The 15,349-nt window shown below is 47.8% G+C and overlaps 1 protein-coding gene across 1 annotated transcript in view; it reads left to right on the top strand.

Moving 5' to 3' along the window:
- The window catches only part of ADAR (adenosine deaminase RNA specific), a 32,476-nt gene extending 20,845 nt beyond the window's left edge, over nt 1-11,631 (top strand). The window contains exons 5-18 of the mRNA XM_032234281.1: nt 4-44; nt 1,619-1,811; nt 2,100-2,257; nt 3,331-3,466; nt 3,562-3,773; nt 4,226-4,385; nt 5,795-5,966; nt 6,904-6,997; nt 7,271-7,390; nt 7,941-8,074; nt 8,795-8,977; nt 9,865-9,977; nt 10,762-10,889; nt 11,304-11,631. Of these exons, the coding sequence (XP_032090172.1) occupies nt 4-44; nt 1,619-1,811; nt 2,100-2,257; nt 3,331-3,466; nt 3,562-3,773; nt 4,226-4,385; nt 5,795-5,966; nt 6,904-6,997; nt 7,271-7,390; nt 7,941-8,074; nt 8,795-8,977; nt 9,865-9,977; nt 10,762-10,889; nt 11,304-11,562 (2,103 nt within the window). The 3' untranslated portion in view covers nt 11,563-11,631. The remainder of the gene's footprint in view (nt 1-3; nt 45-1,618; nt 1,812-2,099; nt 2,258-3,330; nt 3,467-3,561; nt 3,774-4,225; nt 4,386-5,794; nt 5,967-6,903; nt 6,998-7,270; nt 7,391-7,940; nt 8,075-8,794; nt 8,978-9,864; nt 9,978-10,761; nt 10,890-11,303) is intronic.
- The last annotated feature ends 3,718 nt before the right edge of the window (nt 11,632-15,349 follow it).

The raw sequence follows: 15,349 nt of genomic DNA, 5'->3' as shown, positions 1-15,349 counted from the left end.
GAGTTCGTCCTGCTGAAGCAGAGCGGGCCGTCGCACGAGCCGCGGTAAGGGGCCTCCTTGGGTGGGGTGGGCAATTGGAGGGGAGGGAGAGAGGGTCCTTCCTGCAGGGAGTCTGTGTGTGTGTGTCATTCAGCTCATGGTTGTCCCAAATTTGCCTTTTTTTTTTTAACCCCAAAAAAGGCAATTGGGCTTTGCTTTCTTTGAAAACAGAATAACAGAGCTGGAAGTTTATAAGTGTAATTTTATTTATAGGCCGCCCAATCCCGAAGGGCTCCGGGCGGCTTACAGAAGGGAAAAGAAAAATAAATAAAAGGAAGTAAAAATAAAATAAGACAAGTTAAAACGACATAGACACATTCATTTCAATCGGGGCTGGACCTCAACGATGAAGTCAACAGCCCCAGGACTGCCGGAATAGCCAGGTCTTGACAGCTTTTCCGAAGGCCGTGAGAGTGGGTGAGGTCCGGATTTCTGGGGGTAGTTCGTTCCAAAGGGCTGGGGCAGCCACAGAGAAGGCTCTCCTCCGGGGAGCCGCCAGCCGACATTGTCTGGCTGACGGCATCCAAAGGAGGCCAACCCTGTGGGATCTTATCGGCCATTGGGAGGTGTATGGCAGTAGGCAGTCTCGCAGGAAGGGACCTCGGAGGTCTTCTAGTCCAACCCCCTGCTCAAGCAGGAGACTCTGTAGTGTTTCAAACGGGGCTGTCCAATATCTTCTTCAAACGCTGTTGCCACAGCCTCCAGAGGCAAGCCGTTACTTAGATTAATTGATCTGGGATTACAGAATGACAAGAGCTGGAAGGGACCTCGGAGGTCTTCTAGTCCAACCCAGATAAGTGTGGGTCACAGGTGGGGTGCTTGTTCCTTAACCACACTGGATTATAACTCACGAAAATAAAAGGAGGAGGGGTCTCCCCAGTCACACACACCCAAGGTTTGTGTTAAATGTGTATGAAATGTGGAATTCTCCTTATTTATTCTTCTTTTTCTCCTTGCCGATTCTTTCTCTTTTGCTGTTGTTCTCTTTTGTTGTTTTCTCTCCCTCTTTCCTTTTCTTTTTCTCGCTCATTCTCTTTCGTTCTTGCTCTCTTTCTCTTAATCTCTCTCGTTTTCTTTCTCATTCTCGGTCTCTTATTTTCCCTCTTTCATTCTCTCTTTCTCGTTCTTCATTTCTCCAATTCTTTTTTCTCTCATTCCCTTTCATTCCTGGTCTCTTTCTCTGTCTTTCTCTTAATCTCTCTCATTTTCTTTCTCATTCTTTTGGCCTCTTGTTTTCTCTCTTTCATTCTCGTTTTTTTCTTTCTCTAATTCTTTTTTTCTCTCATTCTCTTTCATTCTTGCTCTCTCTGCCTCATTTTCTTTCTCATTCCCTTATTTTCCCCCTTTTGTTCCCTTTCTCATTCTTTTTCTTTCTCTCATTCTCTTCTATTCTTTCTCTGTCTCTTTCTGTCATTTTCTTTCACTCTCTTACTATCTCTTTCTCATTTATTCCCTCTTTCATCCCCTTATTCTTTCTCATTCTCACTCTCTCTTTCGCTTTCTCTCTCTCTCATTTTCTTTCCTTCACTTCCCATCTCTCATTCTCTTCGTTTCTCCTTCTCTCTCTTCTCCCATCAAGGTTTAAATTCCAAGCCAAGATTGACACCCGTCACTTCCCTCCGGCCGAAGCGGGCAGCAAAAAACTAGCCAAGCAGGAGGCAGCAGCCATCGCCATGAAAATTCTTCTCCACGAAGCCCAGCACGAGGGGGAAGACATCATGGGGCCCGAGACCTCCCTGTATGAGGACACCTCCCTTGGGGAGGAAGAGACGGTGAGGAAGAGGAGGAGGCCAGGCCGATGTTTTTATCCAATAATATTAAAAGATATCGCTGAGAAATGTCAGTTGCTTCAAGTTCAGCTGCCTTTCGCAATTGACCGATGGGGATTTTTGTCAATGCCCGACGGTGTTCAAGGGATGCCCCAGATGTTTTTAGGATTGCACCCGAGGCAGCTATCACCCCCTGGTCCTAATTATGTGATCAACAGTTTCATCAGCTTCTTTGCAAGAATTATTATTATTACTATTACTATTATTACTATTATTATTATTCCTCTCCAGCCTGACCAGGCAGACCCCGAAGCCTCATCCACCCCCCCACAGCCAAACCTCGTGTGTGGGAAGAACCCCATCAGCGCCTTGATGGAATACGCCCAGAAGCTGGGGAGCGTGTGCGAATTTAAGATGCTCTCCCAGGAGGGACCGGCTCACGATCCAAAGTAAGCTTAGGAAGGGGTTTGCTTTTACACCCAGTCCTCGAACATTCAGCCCCAAATTTCCGTGGCTAAGCGGGAGAGCGGTTAAGGGAATTGTGCCCCATTGTACTTGCCACGGATGTGTTCTGACCCAGAACCTTCCTTAGAAAGCAAGAAGCAAAGTCTTGGTCCTGGCCAAAACCCTTTTATTTACACGCCTGCGAATTCCTTTCATTCGCAGTCAGCAAGGCTTAGCAAACAGTCTTTCAAAGGAATATTTACCTACACGCACCTTATCTCGCTTGGAGAGCTACCAGATAACTAGTTTCCAAACACAGGACAAGGCAAAAACTTGGCACAGAGTCTCTTATAGTCACAAACAGAACTTTCCATTCTTGAACCGACCGAAGGAACAAATTGTTTCCTGCAAAAGCCCCCTCCCCATTCACTCCTCTTTTCTTTCCCCTGGGAGGGGCCAATCACCTCCAGGGTGTGGCTTTACTCCCAAGTTCGACCCTGCTTTCTCAGTTGTTGTCTTCTGGCAGCTCTGTGCATGCGCACACTGGGAACAGGCTCCAGCTGTTCCTCTGCCTCACTGCTGTCTAGCTCCCTCTCTGCCTCCGACGCAGAGCCGAATGCAGAAAAGAGCAACAAAGAGATTTAGGGGACTGGAGGTTAAAAGATATGAAGAACAATTGCAGGAACTGGGTATGTCTAGTTTCATGAAAAGAAGGACCAGGGGAGACATGATAGCAGCCTTCCAATATCTCAGGGGCTGCCACAAAGAAGAGGGAGTCAAGTTATTCTCCAAAGTACCTGAGGGTAGGACAAGAAGCAATGGGTGGAAACTAATCAAGGAGAGAAGCAACTTAGAACTGAAGAGAAATTTCCTGACAGAACAGTTAATCAGTGGAACAGAAGTTGCCTCCAGAGGTTGTGAATGCCCCAACACTGGAAGTTTTTAAGAAGAGGTTGGATATCCATTTGTCTGAAACGGTATACGGCTTCCTGCCTAGGCAGGGGGTTGGACTAGAAGACCTCCAAGGTCCCTTCCAACTCTGTTATTCTATTCTATTCTTCCTCCGGGGTCCATTCAGATTTCGATATTGCGTCAAGGTGGGCGAACGCATCTTCCCCGCCGTGGTCTCGAACAGCAAGAAGGGAGCGAAGCAAATGGCCGCTGAGGCAGCCATGAGAGGGCTGAGTGGCGAAACCACCAGCTCACCTGCGCAGGTAAGACCTCCCCCTTTTCTTCCCCTCCTCGGCGCGGCAAGCTTTCTCCGCCCGCTTCATTCGCAACCCAGATTTCTGTCTTTACTGAACTTCAGGTAGAAGCCCCGTCTGAGCCCACGCTGGATGTACAAGGTAGCCAGCTGGCCAATCCGGAGGAGTCCAGGACGGTCAGCGCCAAAGGCGTCGGCGAGTTGATCAAGTACCTGAATACGAATCCGGTCAGCGGACTTCTAGAGTACGCCCGAGCCAACGGCTTCGCCGCCGAATTCAAACTCATCAACCAGACCGGACCTCCCCACGACCCCAAGTAAGTCAAGGAGGGTTCGTCCAGCTCGCCCAACGAGTTTGGCATCTCTCAAAATCTGTTCCAGTCTGCGTCATCCCGGACTAAACACAGGTAGTCCTCGACGTACGACCACAGTTGAGCCCAAAATCCCTGTTGCTAAGTGAGACAATTTGTTCAGGGATTCTTTCCACCACTCATTTTGCAGCCTTTTTTCGCCACCGTTGTTAAATGACTCGCCGCCGTTAAGTTAGTCACAGGGTCGTTAAGCGAATCCGGCTTCCCCGCCGACTTGGCTTGTTGGAAGGTCGCAAAAGGGGATCGCGTGACCTCCCCCCTTCCCGGGGACTCCATGACTGTCATAAATAGGACTGTCCATAAATAAGTCGAGGACTGCCTGTCATTTTCCTGAGGGTGGCGGTATGTCAGCACCCTAGTGATCTGAGATAAATTCCCGCCTGATTCTGTCCCCGCAGGTTCGTCTTCCAGGCGAAAGTGGGCGGCCGCTGGTTCCTGCCGGTCTCGGCGCACAGCAAAAAGCAAGGAAAGCAGGAAGCGGCGGATGCGGCGCTCCGAGTTCTCATCGGGGAGAAAGAGAAGTCCGAGCACGCGGCCGAAGGGCTGGGCATCACAGAGGTCAGGCCTTCTTTAGCCTCCGTTCATGGCTTCCTGGCCAATCGGATTCCCCAATCGGGATACCCTTTGGCTGGTTGGCTTGACTGACCACATGGTTTGGCCATACTGGGGGCCCTTGACTTACGAGCAGGATTTCAGTCATAAATCATAGACATCCAGACACCCACATGACCGGCTATTTTATTGCATTGTTCTTTATTTTATTTTATTCGTTTATTTTATTTTATTCGTTTATTGTATTATTTTATTTTATTTTATTCGTTTATTATATTTTATTTGTTTATTTTATTCGTACATTATATTTTATTTGTTTATTTTATTGGCTTAATTTATTTTATTTTATGTGCTTATTATATTTTATTTTATTCGCTTATTAAATTTATTCGTTTATTGTATTTTATTTGTTTATTGTATTTTATTCATTTATTGTATTCTATTAGTTTATTGTATATTATTTTATTGTATTCTATTTTAGTTTAGTAGTTTATTGTATTTTATTATTTTTTATTTTATTGTGTATTATTTTTATTGTATTCTATTTTAGTTTGTTATTTTATTGTGTTTTATTATTTTTTATTTTGTTTATTATTATTTTTATTGTGTTTTATTTTAGTTTATTATGGTGTTTTATTATTTTTTATTTTATTGTGTATTATTATTTTTATTGTATTCCATTTTAGTTTATCTTTTTTTATAATGTTTTCATTTGGAATTTTATTGTGCTTATTTTATTCTGTTTTTTTTTAAATTTTATTTCATTTTTTAAATGTTTTGTTTCTATATTTTTTATTGTATTCTTATTGCATTCTTTTATTGTATGCTTTATATTTTACTGTATTTTTATCCTATTTTATTTTTATTTGCGGGGGGGGGGGGGCATAAAGCAAATCCTATGAACAAAACCCTTGTCCCAGCTTGCTGCCCTAAACCTCAACTTTCAACCCTAATTGAACTGTAAAATTTCTGCCGTTAGGCAAAACATTCATTAAGTGAGCTTCACCCCCATGTTGCGACCTCACTTGCCACCGTCGCTAAGCGAATCACGGCAGTTGATAAATTAGTCACACGGTTAAGCAAATCTGTCGTCCTCGTTGATTCGCCTTGTCAGAAGGTCACAAAAGGGCACACACACAACACCCCCCCAACCCGGGATGCTGCGACCGTCATAAATACGAGTCAATTACCAAGTGTCCAAATTTTGATCACATGAATATGGGGATGGTGCAACCGTCCTAAATCCCTTTTTTTGAATGCCGTTGTAACTTTAAACGGTCACTAAACGGACTACCTTTATTGGGGTTAATACACCTCTCCCCTCGCTTGCGGTCTGCATTCTCCCACTGCCCCAAGGGGATTTAAGACACAGACCCGGAAGGCCATAACTGACCTATCCTCCGTCCCGTTGGCAGCTGCCGGTCAGCGGAAGCACCCTACACGACCAGATCGCCATGCTGAGCCACCAGCGGTTCAACGCCCTGACCGCCCGCATCCAGCACAGCCTTCTGGGACGCAAGATCCTGGCCGCCATCATCATGAGGAGGGGCCAGGAGGGGCTGGGGGTCGTGGTCAGCATCGGGACAGGTGAGGGGGGGTGTTCATTTTGGCCTGGGGAGGGTGGGGGAGAGAGAGAGCCCAAGATGATAGATAGATGATAGATAGATAGATGATAGATAGATAGATAGATAGATAGATAGATAGATAGATAGATAGATAGATAGATGATGATAGATAGATAGATAGATAGATAGATAGATAGATAGATAGATAGATAGATAGATAGATAGATAGATAGATAGATACGATGGATGGATAGATAGATAGGTGGATGGATGGATGGATAGATAGATATGATAGAGAAAGAATAGGACAGAGAGAGAGACATGATAGATGATAGATAGATGGATGATAGATAGATAGATAGATAGATAGATAGAAAGAAAAGGGATAGGTAGATACAATGGATGGATGGATGGATAGATAGGTGGATTAATGGATAGATATGAGATAGAGAATGAGAGAGAGACATGATGGATGGATAGATAGATAGATATAGAAGGAAAGGAATGAAGAGAAGGAGAGGAAGGGAAAGGGAAGGAAGGGAGATGGGTAGATAAAAGATGGATGGAAGGCAAAGAAGGAAGAAGGTGAGAATGGGAAGGAAAGGAAGGACTATAGATAGATGTGTAGGTAGGTAAATGATAGAAGGGGAAGGAAGGAATAGAGATCAATACATGAGTAGATTGATAAATGAAGGGAGGGAAAAGGAGGAAGGAGGAGATAAGGGGAGGGAGGGAAGAGACAGATAGATAGATATAGAAGGAAAGGAAGGAAGAGAGAAGAAGAGGAAAGAAAAGAAGAAAAGAGAAATAGGTAGATAAATAAAAGATGGAAGGGAAGGAAGGAGGAGAGAAGAAGGAAAGAAAGAAAGGAATATAGATAGATGTAGAGATGGGTAAATGATGAAAGGGAAGGAAGGAAGGTAGATAGGTCTAACTAAGGTCTCCTCTTCCCCCGCCAGGGAACCGCTGTGTGAAAGGGGAGGAGCTGAGCTTGAAAGGGGAGACGGTGAATGACTGCCACGCGGAGATCATCTCCCGGAGGGGATTCGTCAGGTGAAGAGAGGCAGGCGGGTGGCTCCGTCAGCCCCATCCGCTGGTGGGAAGGCGGGGATGGGGGAGGAGAAATCACCAAGCCCGGTCCTTTTTATTGAGGTAGCCCTCCTCCCCCTGCATTAAACGAGTATAGCTAGTCCTCGACTGAACGTCTATCCGTTTAGCGACCCTTCGTGGTGGCGCCTCGCTTAACGACAGATTTTCCCAGCGTGGCCGCAGGTACGAGGACGTCCTGCATTCAGGGCGTTGGCATCATCTCCTCCTCGTTTCCAGGTTCTTGTACAATGAGCTGATGAACTTTGACCCCTTGGCGCCGGAAGAAAGCATCTTTCAGCTGGCGGAAGACAGGAAGCTGAAGATCAAAGATGACGTCAGCTTTCACCTGTACATCAGGTGAGTGGTAACGACGCCACCTGTACCACAGGTGAGCTGTAGCGATGTTGCCTTTTAATCGTACACCGGGTGAACTGTAAGGACGTCACCTTTTACCTGTACACCAGGTGAGGTGTCAATTCTCACCTGTAAACCAGGTGAGTTCTAATGGTGTCGCCTGTTACCTGTACACCAGGTGAGCGTAAAGGAGGGGAAAATAGTACAAGGGGAAAGATCGCCGTGGCTTAGGTGATCAGGATACAGGTAGTCCTCAACCTGCGGCCAGAATTGAGCCCCAGTTCCATGTTGCTAAGTGAGAACTTGGTAAAGTGTTTTGTTTTGCCCCGTTTTGCGACTTTTTGTTTGTTAAGCGAGTCGTTAAGTGGTTGTTAAGTGAACCTGGCTTTGTTTGAGGACTACCTGTAGGAACTGAGCGGGAATAAGGGAACGGGGCGGGAGGGGAGGCTCTCTTCTAACTTGGTTTGCTGGAGTTAGTCTCCAACAGTGAACTCTAAACCGAGTTAAGATTCGGCCTCATTGCCTGCTCTGTGTGTGTGTTTGTGTCCTCCAGCACGGCGCCTTGCGGGGACGGCGCACTCTTCGACAAGTCCTGCAGCGAGCAGGCCAACACAGCCGGGGAGGACCAGCACCAGCCCCTCTTTGAGACCCCCAGGCAAGGGAAGCTTCGCACCAAGGTGGAAAACGGTAATTGGCAAACCTCCCGGTAGAAATGGCTTTTCTTGAAGTCGCTCAACGCTTCTAGTCCTCATGGCTTCCAAAAAACAACAACAAGGGTGTGCGGGGGAAATTGTCCTCAAATCGTCCTTCATTGAATTGATTGGAGAAAGGGGGGGGGGGGGGGGACGGCAACTTTGAATAAAAGGGCCAAAGAGGATGAGCTACCCAAAGGATTGGATTGGGTGTTTTTTTTTTAATTTATTTTTTTCATGGATTTGTATCCCGCTTTTTATTATTTTTACAAATAACTCAGGGCTCCCTTCTTCTGGGGATTGGCCCAAAGTCACCCAGCTGGCTTTCGTGTCTAAGGTGGGACTAGAACTCACCGTCTCCTGGTGATTGGCCCAGAGTCACCCAGCTGGCTTTCGTGTCTAAGGTGGGACTAGAACTCACCGTCTCCTGGTGATTGGCCCAAAGTCACCCAGCTGGCTTTCGTGTCTAAGGTGGGACTAGAACTCACCGTCTCCTGGTGATTGGCCCAAAGACACCTAGTTGGCTTTCATGCCTAAGGTTAAACTAGAACTCACCTTCTCCTGGTGATTGGCCCAAAGTCACCCAGCCAGCTTTCATGGCTAAGGAAGCACTAGAACTCCCAGTCTCCCGGTGATTGGCCCAAAGTCACCCAGCTGCCTTCTGTGTGCGTCCAGTCCAGCTTTTTAAACGTGCCTCCTTGGGACTCTTCCGCAGGAGAGGGCACCATCCCGGTGGAGTCAAGCGACATCGTGCCAACCTGGGACGGCATCCAGCACGGAGAACGTCTGCGCACCATGTCGTGCAGCGACAAAATCCTGCGCTGGAATGTGCTCGGCTTACAAGGCGCCTTGTTGTCCCACTTCATACATCCGGTCTACCTTCGCTCAGTCACACTTGGTAAGCTGAGCCAGTCATGCCTAAGGCGGGACTAGAACTCACCGACACCTGGCGATTGGCTCAAAGTCCAGCTTTCATCCCTGAGGTGGGACTAGAACTCCCGGTCTCCTGGCAGTTGGCCCAAACTCACCCAGCTGGGTTTCATTCGTAAGGCAGGACTAGAACTCACCATCGCCTGATGATTGGCTCAAAGTCACCCAGCCGTCTTTCATGCCTGACGCGGGACTAGAACTCCCAGTCTCCTGATGAATGGCCCAAACTCACCCAGCTGGGTTTCATACCTGTGGTGGGATTAGGACTCACCGTCACCTGGTAATTGGCCCAAACTCACCCAGCTGGGTTTCATTCGTAAGGCAGGACTAGAACTCACCATCGCCTGATGATTGGCTCAAAGTCACCCAGCCGTCTTTCATGCCTGACGCGGGACTAGAACTCCCAGTCTCCTGATGAATGGCCCAAACTCACCCAGCTGGGTTTCATACCTGTGGTGGGATTAGGACTCACCGTCACCTGGTAATTGGCCCAAACTCACCCAGCCAGTTTTCATACCTGAGATGGGACTAGAACTCACCGTCCCCTGGTGATAGGCCCAAAGTCACCCAGCCAGTTTTCATACCTGAGGTGGGACTAGAACTCCCCATCACCTGGTGATTGGCCCAAAGTCACCCAGCCGGCTTTCATACCTGAGATGGGACTAGAACTCCCCGTCACCTGGTGATAGTCGTAGTCACGTTTTTTAATTATTATTATTTTATTATTATTAGGTCAATCTATACTTGATTTGCCCTGTTTCTAAGCCCCTCGGTTGGGTCTATAAAACGGCAAATCCGGGTGGAGGAGACAACCTTTTTTTAAATAACCAACTCTGCCTTTTCTCGCTCTCGCAGGTTACTTATACAGCCAAGGGCATTTGACCCGCGCCATTTGCTGCCGGATGTCCAGAGACGGCAGCACCTTCGCGTCGAGGCTTCCCGCGCCCTATTTGGTCAATCACCCCGAGGTATCCCTTGCGTTTTCCCCTCTTCTCCGATTTAAATCGATCGGAAAGGGTCAGGCGGGACGGTAGCGCTTACGAGAGCAAAAGACGCCTCCTGGCCTTTCTTTAAGAAGCAAGCGACGTCTCTTGCCCCATTTTCCTCCAGGGACCACCCTCCCCCCCCCCCAACAACACAGTCAGATCGCTAAGTGATATAGGTCATCCACTTTTAGGACTTGTTCCCTTGTTTTCCTCCCCAAAAGCTAGGAGCGTCTTATATGTACTTCAGAGCGTCTTATACTCCGAAAAATACGGTACTAGGATAAATATTTTTAGGTATAATCTTAGACCAGGGGTCAGCAAACTGCGGCTCTGGAGCTGCATGTGGCTCTTTCCTCCCTCTGCTGTGGCTCTGTCACCGGTCACAATTTTGAGAAGAGTTTCCGGTCGGGAGGGAGAGAAGCACAGTGCGCCAGGAGGAGACTCTGTGGCAAGAGGAGGGTTTTCCAGTTGTCTCCACAGTTGATGGGGCTTTCGGTTACGACAGGTAGAGGAAAAAGGACGCCGCGCTAGAGAGGAGACTCTATGGTGGGGGAAACTGAACTTCCGGTCAGCTCCAGAATTGAACTGGGGGCTTCCGGTTAGGACCTTTGCGGCTCCTGGTGTTTTCTGTGGGAAATGGGTCCAAATGGCTCTTTTGGGTGTTTAAATTTGCCAACCCCTGATCTAGACGCTCTCCGAGCTTGTTCGCGGCGTGGGGGTCTGGCAAAGAAATACAATCCCCCCCCTTTTTTTTTTGGCTCTTTAGGTCGGCCGCGTCAGTGTCTACGACTCCGCGCGGCAGACGGGGAAGACCAAGGAATCCAGCATCAATTGGTCTCTCCCGGACGGCACCAACGTCGAAGTCCTGGATGGCACGAAAGGCAAAGTGGATGGGTAAGACCCAACGTGGAATCATCCGGGATGGGAATATTTAGGGTTGGGGGGGGGGGCCTCGCAGAGATCCCGGAGCCCTTTTTACCGAGTGGGTTATTCTACGGCGGATCGTGGCTAATCCTAAACGGGAGCAGCGCCGACGTCAGAATGACGGTCTTTCCTCCTCTCCTTCCTCCTTCCTTCCCTTCTCTTTCCCCCACTCCTCCTCCTTACCCTCTCTCCTACTCTTACTTCCCCTCCCGTACTTCCTCTGCTTTGCCCCTTTCTTCTTTTCCCTCCTCCTCCCTCCCCCAAATTGGGGGATGTTCCAATTTGTTTTATTATTATCGTTGTTGTTGTTATCCTGTCCTTTTTGAACGGATGGGGATAAGATACGAAATCCTTCTTCTTCTTCCTCCTCCTCCTCTTCCCCAGGCCCAAACTGGATGTTTCCCGCGTCTCCAAGCAGTCCCTCTTCCAACTCTTCCGGCAGCTTTGCGTCAAGATGGTCAGGGAAGACCTGAAGAAGTTCGCCGCCTACTCGGAGGCCAAAGAGTCGGCAACCGACTACCAGAGTGCCAAGCAGCAGTTCTTCTGGGGCCTCCAGGAAATGGGCTACGGGAGCTGGATCTGCAAACCCCAGGAGGAGAAGACCTTCCTCCTGCCGGAGCCCTCTACCCCTCCCTCCCCGTGATAGATAGAGAGATATAATTCCCACCCACCCCTTCTTTTTTTTCCCAGTTTTTATTTTCTGCAGAAGCCAAGGAAAGAAAGAAAGAAAGAAAGAAAGAAAGAAAGAAAGAAAGAAAGAAAGAAAGAAAGAAAGAAAGAAAGAAAGAAAGGGAGGACTTCTGGATTTTCGTTTTTTTTAGATTCGGAGCTGGCCGTTAGGGGTTGTTTTTTTTAATTATTATTTTTAACGGCGCCTGGGAGTTTTTTTCAGGCGGCGGTTTCAGATTTCCAGCGAGCGGAGGGGCGTCCTGGCCCCGTTTCGAGCGACAAGGTTGTTTTAATTCAGCAGGGAAGGCCCAGGGTCTTTCCGTCCTCCTCTCCCCCCCCCTTCCTCTCTTTTAAATGCCCCCCTTCCCCTTTTCAAGATGGATTTGCAGAGGCGTGATCCGAAACTGTTGGGCTCGAGGGAACAAGAAATCCACCAGCATTCCTCCTTTCCCCCTTCCTTCTCTTTTTTTTCTTTTTCCTTCCTTTTTTCTCCTTTCTTCCCTATCTCTGTCTTCTCCTTCTATCCGTCCCTTCCTCTTCCTTCCTTCCCTTCCTGTTTTCTCTGTCTTCCATCTTCCTTTCTGTTTGTCTTCCTAACCTCCCTCCTTCCTCCCTTCCCTTCCCTATCTCCTTCTGTCTTACTTCCTTCATTTCACGTCCTTATCTTTCTCTGTCTTTCTTCCTTCGTCTTCCCTCCCTCCTTCCTTCTTCCCTTCCCTATCTCTTTCTGTCTTCCTTCCTTCATTTACCTTCCTTATCTTTCTCTGTCTTCCTTCCTTCCTTTGTTTGTTTTCCTTCCCTCCTTCCTCCCTCCCTTCCCTATCTCTATCTCTGCCTTCCTTCCTTCCTTCCTTCCTTCCTTCCTTCTTGTTTGCTTTCCTTTCCTCCTCCCATCTTCCTGCCTCCTTTCCCTATCTCTATCTCTGCCTTCCTTCCTTCCTTCCTTCCTGTTTGTTTTCCTTCCCTCCTCCCTCCTCCCTCCCTCCCTTCCCTACCTCTTTCTCTGTCTTCCTCCTTCCTTATCTCTTTCTCTGCCTTCCTTCCTTCCCACTTTTTTGGGGGGTAGGGGAGGGGAGTGACCAAAAGAATAAATAAAACGCCCCCAAATCATCATTGGAACTTTTCTTTTCAAAACTGTGAAGTTGGCACACTGGTAGCTTCTTTGCGTTCAAACATTTTTTGTTTCGCTCTCTTCCTTCCTGGGGGTTTGGGGGTGGGGGTTTCCGAAGAGTCTGGTGCCAGTTTTCTTCTACCTTGGGAATTGAATCTTTGGGGGACGTTCTCCCTCCCAAGGCTTTTGACCGAGGACTCGAACCTGTGGCCCAAAGGACAGGCGTCCTGGTGGATATATATAGGACAGGCGTCCTGGTGGATATATATATATATAATATATATATATTTTTACCAACTGGCAAAGTTGGTTGTGTCTTTTCCCCGGATCAGTCGCACCCATCAGTTTTGCCAGCTAAGCTCGTTGTCCCCCTTCCTCCTTTCCCCTAACCAGCAAATTCCATAGGGTGTCCCCCCCGCCCCCCCTGTGCGTTGTCTGTCTAAGCCCAAATTTTAGGGAATTTTAGGGAAGTTTCAAATGTTGGAGAGGCTTAAAAAAAGAAAAAAGCCAACTCTTGAAATCTTCCTCGTAGATACTTAACCCAGAGAGTAGCGTTTAAAACAATTCTCTTCCCCTTTGTCCCATGCACAAAAGTGGGACAAAAATTAAGATTTTTCCCCCCTTCCCCTTCTCTTAAGTCTTGAAACAGAAGCACAGCGTTTTCAAACACTCAAATGGGGGCCAAATTGAACTCTTCCCCCCCCCCTCAAATCCCCTGTAGGTAGCCAACTCTTACCAATCCCTGGGATATTAAAACATGTACGTTTTAAATGCATTTATGTCAGATTCCGCTGTCTCCTGGGGGGGCAGTTACCCAAATGACTGATTTTAACGGTTGCTTCTGTAAGCCAGGGGGTCTCCCGACGCGGCTCCTTTAAGACGGGGGACGGACTTCAACTCCCAGAATTCAACTGGGGGAATTGAAGTCCCCCCTCCCCCTGATTTAAAGGGGCCGCATTGGGAAGACCCTCTTATCTTAAACTAAGAGAAAAACTTGGCCTCTGGTGTGAGATATTTTCATAATTCCCCCCCTTTTAACCATGGTTGTTCCCAAGCCAGCATGGCCAAAAAATCTACTTTTCCTTAATAAAAAACAAGCCTCGAAAATTGTGGGCCTTCTCTTCCCATACCTCCGTGGTTCGTGTCTCCCTCTTCCGTCGCGATTCCCGCCTTACGTCGGATTCCACCACCACCCCTCTCGTAATAATGTTTTATTCCTCCCCCATGTTTTTTAATCGAAGAAGTCCGTGTTTCACTCTCTTTCCGGATCCTCTCACTTGGATGGACTAAAGTCATTGCATTCTGCCTGAAATAAAATAGATTTTTTTTTCTCTAGCGGCTCTTTTCTCGTGTGTGTGTGTGTGTGTGTGTGTGTGTGTGTGTGTGTGTGTGTGGTTCCCCCTCCCTCCCCCCGAAGAATGCAAGGAGGCTTAATCATGGTTTATCGTTGTAGCTGCAAAGAGGGTTTCTACCGAATTAGGCCCAATTTTTCCCCATGTTATTACGCCTCGTTTCCAGCCTTTTTTGTTTTTTTTTGGGGGGGGGGAATGAAGGGAGTCCTCAACTTATAACCGTTTATTTAACAATGAGGGTTTCAGAGGCGCTGGAAAAAAATTGACTTAGGATTGCCTTTCGCACTTAACAACCGTCCCCACAATTGCGTCATCCAAATTCAAACAGTTCGCAAGACAGTCTCAGCAACCCGGGTGGGAGTGGGGGGCTGTGATCCGCTTTTGCGACCTGATAAGCGACAACTTCAGTGAATTGAGCATAAACTTCTGGCTGTTTCCCGACGTCTGGACTTCAACTCCCAGAATTCCCCAGCCAGCCCTTGGCATTCTGGGAGTTGAAGTCCACATATCTTATTGAAGCACGGGGGATTTCTGGGAATTGGGAAGCCCGCGTATCTTAAATTGAGATGGCAAAACCAGGGGGAAAAAACCTGTTCCCCCCCCCCAAGCCTTCCCATCTCTCAACTATGCTGACTGGGGATTCTGGGAGTTGGGAAGTCCAAGCAATTTCACAAGTTCCCAAAGTTGGTTTTAGCCTGAGTTTCGCAACCCTGCACTTTTGAAACGGGCCAAAAATTGCTTGCAAAAAGCTTTCCGTGACTCCGTTGCAAACCAGACAATCAATTCCCCCCCCTCGTCCCCCACCTCACTTAATGACCCCATAATCCCTTGCATCAGGGTGGAGTCTGGGCAACTGAATGGAGCTGAGTATTTTACTGGCCGGATGCCACTCCTGTTGCCAGTGCAGAGTTTTTTTCCCCAGCAGATATATTCTCATTGAACCCAGGGAGGGAAATATCTGCCTAGAATTGAACTCTTAGATTGTGAGGAGAAAGTTCCACTTCTCGGCCACTGCACCGCTCAATTTCCCCCTTCCCATGTGACCCCCCCTCCCCCAAAGACCCACCCCATAGCAGCCTCCTTAAAAGGTTGCTTTTAACAACCTCCGGTTATAGGTGATCTATTTTTATTGATATTTCAACGCTAGCAATTGGTCGGAGAGGATACGAGAACAGGAAGACAGTCAAAAACTTTCATCTCTGTGCAAACCATTTTTTCTCTCCTCCTCTCGGATATCCATCCTCGCCGACAGGTAAGGACATCTCACCTGCCGGCTCATCCTACCCAGAAGGATAAAA

This window comes from Thamnophis elegans, chromosome 17 (genome assembly GCF_009769535.1).
Source record: "Thamnophis elegans isolate rThaEle1 chromosome 17, rThaEle1.pri, whole genome shotgun sequence".
NCBI lineage: Eukaryota > Metazoa > Chordata > Lepidosauria > Squamata > Colubridae > Thamnophis > Thamnophis elegans.
The sequence above is the reverse complement of the archived record's forward strand: the minus strand, read 5'-3'. Positions and strand labels throughout refer to the sequence as shown.